A 10,536-nucleotide genomic window follows, 5' to 3' on the forward strand; every position below is an offset into this window, starting at 1 on the left:
TTCCGAAAATTATATATTAGTTTCTGGTTAGTTGGTGAATTGGAATACTTCAAGTTCAGATGGCACTGCTGTCATTTACCATATATTCGACTGCTAAGAAACAAAAGGCTACAATTTGGATTCTACAGCTACAGCCAGAGGGGTTCTTCTTCAAGCTACCATTTCAAGCATAGAAGCCTTTCTTTTGTGCGAGTCTAAGATTTGGAAACGGACATCTCATCCCTAAGATGACTCTGAGTAACTTCATGACATCTCAAGCAGTATACATACACAATTCACAAGATTAAATGGAAAAGATAAATAAATATTAAGTTTCAAAAATGTCACCCTATTACAGATCAGTTCTTCCACCTCTCCTATAGCACTACTTGTTTCAATCAAGTCTAGGCCTATCAAGTACAAATCAGTTGATTCATCTTGAACTAAACTCATTTAATACCCATCTAATTAGAAAATTCCGACAACAAATGTTCTAAAAAAACAAGAAGAAACACCTATTTTAACTGCAAACATAGCATTCAGTGCAGACACGCTCTTCATTAGGTTTCTCTCAGCTACAATACTTAGCGCTTCTTCTTGCTTGCTTTTAAAGCGCTGGATTTTGATGGGGTAACAATCATGTAGATAAACAGAACCACAATCAATATCACAGAGATTTGAGACCCATACTTAGCCAGCAACCTCTGCAGACAGAGAAGGTTCACATTAATTTGATGGGGTAGGAAAAAAAGGACAGCTTATGGACTCTGTAAATCAAACTAAAAAAAGGAGTTAAGAACTAGAAGGTTCATCAAGGATCCATTTATTTTTAATTGTTACACAAGAAGCAATACTCAACACCTACAAAATCATCCAAAGAGCAAAGATATTCCAAAAATGGATGTGCATATTTTCTATTCCTGAAACGAATCTGGCAATCTCTGCATGCATGCCAAATTTTTTCCATCCAGAATCTAGAAGCATGATTATTTTAACAAATATAGCAAGAATCATTCATACCTTAGCCTTCAATATTTAGTCATGACCAATGCGAGTTACACAAAAGACAAAAACAAACAAGCTTTAGTAACATGGAAATAAGGAAGCAGATATTGAATAGATTTGATTCTTTGCTTATTGTTATTCCAACCAAAACTTACCCGCTCAAACTTCTTCTCAGGAGGTCTTTCTGCAAGGACATCCAACGGCAAGATTGGAGTTGCATATGCCTCCTAAAGCACACAGCAAATTAGAGCATCAAAGCTTGTTCATCCTTTTTTCCTTCCCCTTAAATTTTAAGACAGGAAAATAGATTCTGTTATGAATCTCAAACCTGTAGAGCAGCCTTTGTGGGAATGCGGAAAGTAATAACTGCTGGGGCACCATAGAACATTCCTTGTCTTTTGGCCTCTAATTCAAATGAATGTGATACAAGACCACCGCTGCAGATCATAAAGTTTTCACAATTTAGTTAATAAATGATCCAGAAAGACCAAATTAAATGGAATAACAGGAAGGAAATACTCACGCATCAAGTCTCTCCCATGACTGTGAAGTATTACCACTGATGACATCAAATGCATCTTGAGGCCAGCTATCATCAACGAGACTCACATCATATGCTGTCCTGATTTTATTTTATTTTTCAGAAAGATTGTTCCTCAAGTAAGGTAATATCCCCACAACACATAATGCATGAAAAATCTAAAAAAAGATAAAAAATACTTCACATGCGAATTAACAGGAACATGGCAAAAGGGGAAAATAGACAATGCCCTGCGTTCATATTATCACTTAAGAAGTTTCTGAAATCTTCATCAATATTATTCAAGCATTACATTTGATCATATAGCAACATCAACCTCAATTAAAATTTGATGGTCAACGGGGTTACATAAGGCCTTCACATGAATTGACGGTAAGAAAATTGCAAATTCATTAAATAGGCAAAATTTTAGAGCACAAAAACTCATAAAAAAGAAAAAAAAAAAAAAAAAAAAAAGCATGCCAAAGTAAGTGTTGCAAAATTCTCTATTCATGAAGGTTAAAAAGGAATGCAATTTTTTTATAATTTTTGTTCGATTTATTAAAATTATCGGATTTGCAATATCATCTCGTTTCTCTCAGATCCAAATAACTAAAAATTAAACGAAATTCTCTTTAAATTCACTTATTCTCTATTCATTTTTTTTCTAAATTGAACCATCAGCAAAAACAAAATAAAAAATTGATCTTTCCTCACTGTCAGACAAGCAAATCAGCTGCTTATCGTTCAAAGCCTAAAGAGACACCGTGAGCTACATAGGATAGTAAGGATAGCTCGAATTCATACTCAAAGTTGACGATCAATTCAAGATTTAGAATTTCCACCTCGATGGAGAAATCAGAGTTAGATCTGAATTAAAGGGATTAGAAAAAAAATTAGAGAAAAAAGGAAAGAGAACGCACGAGAAGCCTTGGTTGTAGATGTCGATGGAGACAGAGACGCGTTCGGCGCTGGATTTGAGTCTGGTGAGCGATGCCTTCTTGTGAGCGACGATGAAGGGGGCATCGCCTGTGGCGGCGGCGGCTGATATCAAGAGAAGAGCAACCAATGCCTTCATCAGTGGATTTCCGATTAGCGTCGCCATGAGTCTGCCGGAGCTGATTATTTTCTTTTTCCCTTGAATAAGAAGTGGCAGTGGAAATGGTTGAAGAGACGATCAGACGAGAATAGGGCTCGTAACATTGAGCTGACCCGGGACTGCAAATCTTATTGGCCCGGTATATGATGCGGTGCCGTTTCAGACTTTTTGACATAAGCAAAAAAGAAATCCTTTTTGAGCAATTGATAATGAGCTTAGCATGCAATATTTTTAAAATATAATATTTAATATATTTTTATTATAATTATTTACTTTATTTTTAACATGCAAACTTGAAAAAGTAATGGGCTTGATATTTTTATTTCACTTGTTGCTTTCTTTTTTTTTACTAATTAACTTTCAATTTTGATAAAGTTGAAACTTGAATATTAGAAATTAGAAGTTAAAAGAACATAAATTCATAAGAAAATTAAAATTTGAGAAACAATATAATCCATATAATGTATAGTGAGGAAATGAAAATTAGCACAAAAAAAAAAGAAAAGGGAAGGAAAGAGATGAACATTAATGTGGCTTTGTCTCATTTCTTAATCGAGTTTCACAATTAATAAATAAATAAAATTAACAAGCAAAGGGAATATTTTTATATAGGAAAAAGGAAAGGTACTTTGAAAACAGCTTTGTTTCCATATGCATGAAGCATGCAAACAATAAAGATGAGAGGATAAGAGAAATTGAAAATCTTATTCCTGAACAAATATTGTCATTTTCCAAATTAATTTCCCATTGATTTTGTCGCTTGCACGGATTCTGTTTCAATATGTTAACTATTAAGCATTGGATATGAAATGATATACTGACATGATCGAGCCATATCCTCATCAGCTGAGGCCAATGCCATTTTGTTTTCTATCAGTAACCAAGATTCTGGAAAAATAATGCTTAACTAAACTGATTCAATAAATTCATCATCCATGCACGCACTTTTTTCTCATCAGTAGTGCAGTTAAAATTCACATATGATCGGCATCGATTAACCCCAAATATATATATCTAAATCGGAGTGAATCACAGCACATTATTCTTGACACAAGGCTAGTTAAAATGACGGTTTCAGCGTTTCCTGCATGCGATCCGCGACTAGATTGTTCAAAGGAAGAAGAGAAAGGACAAGCATGAAAGAGAAGAGCCTGTCAGCTTAGCCAAGGATGATTGCCTGCAGGGAGCCAAAAAGGGCTTCCAGCTGCTAGAATTAAATGACCTTGGTGAAACTGTTTGTGAGGCCGGTGCAGGCAAATCATCCTTGGCTACCAACAAGACTCTTTATCTTCATGGAAGACCTCGCTTCCTCATCATATGCATGTATGCATGCATGCATGCATGCTTCATTTTTATACCGAACAATATTTCCTTGTTTCTTTTTGCTCCATGTATCCAAATGCTTACCCGTACGTTAAAAGGTGAAGAAGACAAGGCCTAACTGAAAGAAAAGAGCCTGTCAAGCTGGCCAAGATGACTGCCCGAGACCCAACAAAGGTTTTAGAAATATAGAATAATACAATCAATATCTGAAACCTCTTGGAAGGAGTAGGCAAGTCATCCTTGGCTACCTAACAGAATTCTTATCTTCATGTTAGACCTTTCTTCCTCTCAAAGCTCAAATGCGATGCCAACACAGCATTTTTGAAGTCTGTATTTACAGCAAATGAAATTAAGGATCATAGAGATCAGATTCGTATTGCCACGCATAATTTTTATCCCTTCTCATCAATTTGCCTCATCCATTGGTTTTCTTTTAATATGTGCTGTTTCTTTCTGCAAATCTCGCTTCCCATAATGGAATATATTCGCTTCAAATGTAGGGACCTCCTGTTTTCAGAGATAGACTCTCCACAAAGATTAAGGAAAGGTCTTGAAGTTTCTGACTATTCCACTGCCCACCCTGGCACTTTGACCCGGCAACTTGCAGCTAATCTTAGCCCCTTGAACAGATTTAAGGCTAAGTGGTTGTAGCATAATATAGATATGCATACCAGTGCCCTTCTTCCCTTGGTTTCATATATGTTGCCATGTGCATTTGTTGGGCTTAGATTTTGGCTCAAACCTCTTTTTGATGCAAATTTTTTTCTACACCTTTAAGTTTAGGGGTTTAGATCTATTGAGTTTATCAGGTGAAAATTAATGAACTCAAGCCATGTGACCCTTGGCTAATATCTTCAATCTATATCGTGTGATTACCTAAACTCCAAAAACATTAATACAAATCAAAAGGTTTTCATTCAGTTTGCGACCTCAATCTTGATCAGAAATCATTTGATATACTCACAATCAAATCAGATCACTTTTAAATCATGGTTTTCAGGAGATTCGTTTGAGAGAAACCAAGGTAAATATTTTTGAGCAACTCTTTTAACCAGGCCTTTACTTCTCTCTCATTTTCCATCTACTTCATGTATGAGGCTTTGTGACCACTTATTTTCTAGTGAATTCTATGTAATTCTGAATGCTTTGAAATTATAGATGGTTTTGACTTCGCTCAAAGGGAAGCAAGCACAAAATCTAGTAAAGGCAAATTGGTCAAGAGATTTTCTGAATGCTGATAGAAACCCTAACTAATTTCATGTACCTTTTCCTCTCCTTCATTTCATGGGGCATACGATTCTAATGACAACACACGTCCAATTTGAGATGCCCAAACTAATCAAACCAGAAAAAAAAAAAAAGAAGTCAATGCCATTGGCACCAAGCAAATGCTTTTGTTCTGATTGTACATGCATTCCCCTGCTCACAAAGCCAAGTAGTAGTATAAATTCTTCCTCCTTTAAGCATCTCCGAGTGTCCATATCAATAATTGGAAGATACTATACTAGCGACCACCTCTCCTTCTCCCTTATGGCCCTCATTGTTTCATTCCTTAGTACATTTGATTTCAACCTTTGAGACACATGTAAGTTAATAGGATTGAATTTTATATATATATATATATATATGAATTTATATTTAATATATTATCAATATATAAATTTTATACATTATCTGTAAATAAGATAATACTATTTTATTAATAAAATAAATCATATGATATCACTTTATTAATAATTAAATTTTTTTAAAATATTAATTTTATATATTTATTTTAAGAATTAATTTTTGTTCATTAATAAAATAATATCATCTGATTTACTGACAATATATAAAATTTATACACTGATAATATATCAAATATAATTTTTTTATATATATTCATATATTTAACGGAAATTTTTAAAATTTATTACCAACTTTTTGAAACTCGTGGACAATCTGCAAAGTTTTCAACAAAGACGAGGATTTACCGTGATTAAAGTTATAATAAATCTTTGACTTTATACTAGTGTATCAGACTGGACTTTAGAGATTAGGACAATGCCAAACTCTTCCCAATTACGGATTTACCCAAATGTTCTGTTTGTTTTCCATGAGAAACTAGAAAACCATGCAACTGAAGCCTTTATACCAACAACTTTGGGCCTCAAGAAGCCTTCAAAGAGTTTGGGCCTTTGCCTTAGCTAGAAAGTACCCACTTTAGCCTTCAAGAAGCCGCCGACAAAGAGGTCCTGATCCAAAACTCAATCAGAGCCCAAGCTCATCTGCCATTAAAGTAAGCAAGCAGGGTAGCACATGGTCTTTTCAGGCCAGCTAAGCAGAAAAAGTGATGATATTTCTCCCAAGTGGACCCCCACTTGTCACCCCAACTTTTCCAGTACTCTTTGCAGCTCTGCAGTGCCTATCATGTGCTTCATAAATATCAACTCCATGTAATCTTTTATTAAACTCTTTCTTCAGACATTGAAAGATATTCTGAACTTAGCTCTACTTGTCTCACTTTAACTTACGTGATCTCAAACTTCTTATCTTTGCCTTTTTTATAAATTCCAAGATCTCAACTTTTTAAAAGTATGATGTCAGATTTACCCAAAACTTCATGTTAATTTTGATGATGGACAAGATTTGCAAATCAAAGCCAAGAAGATCTATGCTGTTTCTGTGTGACTTTTGCAACTCAAAGCCCGCAGTTTTTTACTGCAGAGCTGACTCTGCAAAGCTCTGTTTGTTCTGTGACCAACAAGTCCACTCTGCCAATGCTCTGTCTATTAAGCATATTCGTTCGCAGATCTGTGACGGTTGCAAAACCAAACCAGCTTCTTTTGTTTGCTCAAATGATAATCTTATGCTCTGCCAAGACTGTGATTGGAATTCACATAACAGTAACTGCTCTGTTTCAGCTCTGCACGAGCGTTCCCCTGTTGAAGGGTTCTCAGGTCGTCCTTCAGTGATTGAACTAGCTTCTATTTTTGGAATTGACTTAAAACCAAATGATTTGATGAATTTAATTCCAGAGTTTTCTATATACGAGCAAGAATTGATGAATCTGGAAGATTTTATGGTCCCAAATGAGAATTCTTCCGTTTCCTCAGCTTTGCTTAGCTCTGTTAAGGTTAACCATGAGGTGTACAGACAACTGGTTGAGATGGCGAAGAGAGATTTGGTGAGAATAAGAGGCGATGCAGCTGAATTGGGGCCAGGGACACCCCCTAATGGAAGTTTTGAGCAGGGGAATTTATTGAGTTTTGAAGTGGAAAATGGGGATGACGAAGAACTGCTGCACCGACAAACTCCCTTTATCTCTTTGCTAATGTTGCACAACAATGAGCTCTTAAGAAAACATGCTTTTGTTGCTAATGAAGGAGAGCTTATGTGGGACTGTAAGTCTTCTTATCAAGCTTCCCAGGTATGTATCAAATATATTTTTCCCTAATTTAAATTACTTACTTTTTTTAGTAATTAAATATTCAAGTTAGGGGAAGTGGGATTTGAACTTTGAACTTGGACTTCCCTTTTAGAGTAAAGGTGCTTTCTGTACATTATATTTTGTGCAAGTTGTTAGAAGAATAAATCCGGACTTCATTGTATTTGTATGCTGTAGCCTTCCTATGCTGTGTTTCATCCGTTTTTCTTTTAACTGAATTCTGTAGGTATTTGAGGTCATGCTTTATCTTGTTGGCTTAACAATCTTATTTAAATGTCATTGGTCCTTGTATTAAATATTTTAAAGTTGCAAAGTGGATATTCATGGTGAATCAATGCCTCTACGGCTGAATTTCATTGCTCAGCCTCAGCAGCAAATGGCTTCACATTGCGAATTAATAAATGCTTATATAATCAGACCACTTTCCATGGTCAATATTGAAACTTTACCCCAATCTCACTTGCATCAGCTGTAGCATCTTCATGCATAATGTACTTATGAACATTCATTTGCAGCTTCACATTTGTGTTAAAGCATGTTTAACGTGCGTGGCTATCAAAATTATCCTTTATTGTTTGTTTTGAGGTGATTTTAAGTTGTTCAAAATAATTGTGCTAACTAGGGTTTAAATTTGGGTCAAATTTCTGAGATTCAACCAAAATTCTTTACCAAAAAAACTCATGCTTAATATTCACGTGACATTTTAGATATGGGATTTTCAATCGGGAAGGTCAAGAGATTGTGAAGAATCTGGTCCAGAAGATGCTGGGTGCATAAATAGCATAAACAATCATGCTTTTGTGATTAAGAACTATGATGGCCATGCTAAGGGAAGTTCCTTGTCGAAAACAAGTGTCTTTGAAGACTTGTACGAGATGAGCCACTCCATGAGATGTCAAGATGCCTTGTCTGGAAATGTAAGTTGCTTTTAGTAATGTTAACTTCCTTGATAGAGTTCTTATGCAACAGCCACATATTGTCATTTAAAATATATATGGCTCAACCATGGAAATTTAAGCTCCTTTAACTAGTAACTTGGTCTTCAGTGTAATAGGAACACTAGTGAATAAGAGGGCTGTCTTGAAGGAGGTACTTGTTTAAAGAGTAAAAATAAAAGGAGCTTTTTCTTCCTGATTTTTTACAATGAATGCTTGGAAGGATGCATTTTTATTTCTCCTTGTGGGGTTATATCAAATTGGTGGGTTAAACTGTTCATTGACCAAGCCGTATGTGTTAATAGGATTTCTTCCATCTTTTATAAAATACTTGATTGTTGTCCCTTACTGGTGCTATTTCATAAGAAGGAAAACATACCTTACCATGTGCTCATATGGCTACCTTCTATCTCACGGGTGTTTAATTGTTGGAAATGAAATGGCTTTATCGTGGGTGTTATGGTATGCTGAAAATTCATGTAGAAATTATTTGAGATTTGGTAGTTTCAAATTGTCAGAATTCTGGCTCAAAATTCTGTTTTCTTTTGATTGCTGAACTCAATTAAAAAAAAAAAAATACTCAATCAAAACAAGGAGTTTGGTTGGAAAATGACAAAGAGGAAATTCTCTATTGTTTCCAGTTCCACAGTTCATATATATGACATTTTTCCTTGTGGAATTTAATGTTTATGTGTTCCTGGTTTGCAGTAAGGCGACAGCAAAGGTGTTACAGGTTATGTGCAAAACGTTTAAAAAAGATTTGGCGACACCCTTATTAACTGTTGACTTCACTGTGTCGTGGATACTTTCTGAACTCTAAATATGTAGAGATTGTAACCTTAAATTTGGCTGACTGATCCTAGTGTCCTTTTGATAAATCAGCTTTTTAATGGGTCTCACTTCAATAGACTTGACTTTATGTTTTCTATTGCTTAAACTTTGAAAGCTGGCGTATAGATAAGCTTGATTATGAAAACTGCAGAACTGCTGCAATCAACCATTCTCAAGCTACAAACCAACAACTGAAGAGAGTAATGATGTACCGTTGGTGGGGTCATCATCAGATTTCAAGGTGGCTGAACCCCTAAAATGCGATGGCACAAGATTTGTCCAGGTCATGGAGCACCATATTCTGGCTGGTAGTGACTCTATGAATGAGGGAAAAGCTAAGGTTGATGCGGAACTGTTGGCACAAAACAGAGGCAATGCCATGTTACGCTACAAGGAGAAGAAGAAACATAGAAGGTATATCAGATCTTTTAATTGAGTTTTTCTGTTTTGCCATGACTATCCCTTTTCCAATTGATGTGGTAAAAACATGGACAGATATGACAAGCAAATACGCTACGAGTCAAGGAAGGCCAGGGCTGATACTAGAAAGAGATTCAAAGGTCGCTTTGTGAAGGCAAGTGAAGCTCATGATGTTAAAGTTTAATGGCTGTTTTTTAATTTTTGGATAACATGCTCCCTCCCTATGCTCCCTGTCTGTAATATCTCTTGCTTAGTTTGTCTACAAGAATATTATACCCTCTATGTCAAAAGGAAAAATACAGTTTCATTGCCACGATATATGCTTTTCAAAATCTGGAATTAAAGATGTGTATGGTATTACAGAGTTTTTACTTGCATGCTCATATATCCAATGGATCGTTATTAGTTATAAAAAATCTGGAGGAGCTACTTGACGGAAGATCCCTAATGTGCAGTATTGTTGCAAAGCCGAATTGTGAACATTCTATAGGTTTCTGTAAGCCCTATGTAGAAGAGTGAGGCAGGTGATCCTGATGCATCTCAATTGAAATCCAGTACGCTGTGAACAATTTCTTTAATAACTACCGCAAATACATTCTGTGGAACAAATATGCGTTATATAGACTTGAAATACTACAATTTTTTCCTTTTTGGGTTCAACAACCATGAAGAGCCTTTCCATGATTTGAGTTTTCCAGTGCAATATTGGTGCTGCCATGGAATTGAGTTACTTGCATATTTCTACAATCTTGAAGAGATTTGTGACTTTTACATTACAAAGATTTAGCATACTTGAAGAGCTGATTTAGGAACCCGTGAATCGAATGTGCTAATACCAATTAACAAGTTGCCCTTGGAAATCGATTTAAGCAAAAACCAAGCCATGGATCTCAAAATCCAGGCTAGTGGTTGACTATAAAATATAAGAAACTTCACTGGTTTATGCTGTAGGTACATTTGTCTTGTTTTGCCAATTAAAGTTTGAGAACACTGGATT

At 35.5% G+C, this 10,536-nt stretch overlaps 2 protein-coding genes across 4 annotated transcripts; one reads left to right on the top strand and one right to left on the bottom strand.

The window, feature by feature from the left end:
- Positions 1 to 283: 283 nt before the first annotated feature.
- LOC111300471 (uncharacterized) lies at positions 284 to 2,726 on the bottom strand. Of its 2 annotated transcripts, none has more exons than XM_089747459.1 (5): positions 2,428 to 2,726; positions 1,508 to 1,606; positions 1,313 to 1,421; positions 1,000 to 1,211; positions 284 to 683 (listed from the first exon to the last, which is right to left on the bottom strand). In XM_089747459.1, exons 1-4 carry the CDS (start codon positions 2,607 to 2,609, stop codon positions 1,035 to 1,037), a joined length of 567 nt encoding a protein of 188 aa, XP_089603585.1. In that variant the 5' UTR covers positions 2,610 to 2,726; the 3' UTR covers positions 284 to 683; positions 1,000 to 1,034. The 2 variants fall into 2 exon arrangements, with proteins under 2 accessions (XP_089603585.1, XP_022751838.2); XM_022896103.2 differs by having other exon boundaries at positions 412 to 683; positions 1,140 to 1,211; positions 2,428 to 2,719.
- A 3,618-nt stretch (positions 2,727 to 6,344) lies between these two features.
- LOC111300472 (zinc finger protein CONSTANS-LIKE 14-like) lies at positions 6,345 to 10,197 on the top strand. Of its 2 annotated transcripts, XM_089747460.1 has the most exons (5): positions 6,375 to 7,335; positions 8,061 to 8,270; positions 9,271 to 9,533; positions 9,615 to 9,693; positions 9,995 to 10,197. In XM_089747460.1, the coding sequence occupies exons 1-5, from the start codon at positions 6,529 to 6,531 to the stop codon at positions 10,016 to 10,018; spliced, it is 1,383 nt and encodes a 460-aa protein (XP_089603586.1). In that variant the 5' UTR covers positions 6,375 to 6,528; the 3' UTR covers positions 10,019 to 10,197. The 2 variants fall into 2 exon arrangements, with proteins under 2 accessions (XP_022751839.2, XP_089603586.1); XM_022896104.2 differs by lacking the exon at positions 9,995 to 10,197 and having other exon boundaries at positions 6,345 to 7,335; positions 9,615 to 9,962.
- Positions 10,198 to 10,536: the final 339 nt, after the last annotated feature.

This window comes from Durio zibethinus, chromosome 18, assembly GCF_047325235.1.
Source record: "Durio zibethinus cultivar Kanyao isolate XHJ-2024 chromosome 18, ASM4732523v1, whole genome shotgun sequence".
NCBI lineage: Eukaryota > Viridiplantae > Streptophyta > Magnoliopsida > Malvales > Malvaceae > Durio > Durio zibethinus.

Coding starts and splice junctions, on each gene's coding strand:
- LOC111300472 (XM_022896104.2), top strand. CDS start 6,529: ATGTTAATTTTGATGATGGACAAGATTTGCAAATCAAAGCCAAGAAGA. Junction 7,336..8,060: donor CTTCTTATCAAGCTTCCCAG/GTATGTATCAAA, acceptor GTGACATTTTAG/ATATGGGATTTTCAATCGGG. Junction 9,534..9,614: donor GAGAAGAAGAAACATAGAAG/GTATATCAGATC, acceptor AAACATGGACAG/ATATGACAAGCAAATACGCT.
- LOC111300471 (XM_022896103.2), bottom strand. CDS start 2,609: ATGGCGACGCTAATCGGAAATCCACTGATGAAGGCATTGGTTGCTCTT. Junction 1,607..2,427: donor ATCTACAACCAAGGCTTCTC/GTGCGTTCTCTT, acceptor AAATAAAATCAG/GACAGCATATGATGTGAGTC. Junction 1,422..1,507: donor TCATGGGAGAGACTTGATGC/GTGAGTATTTCC, acceptor TATGATCTGCAG/CGGTGGTCTTGTATCACATT.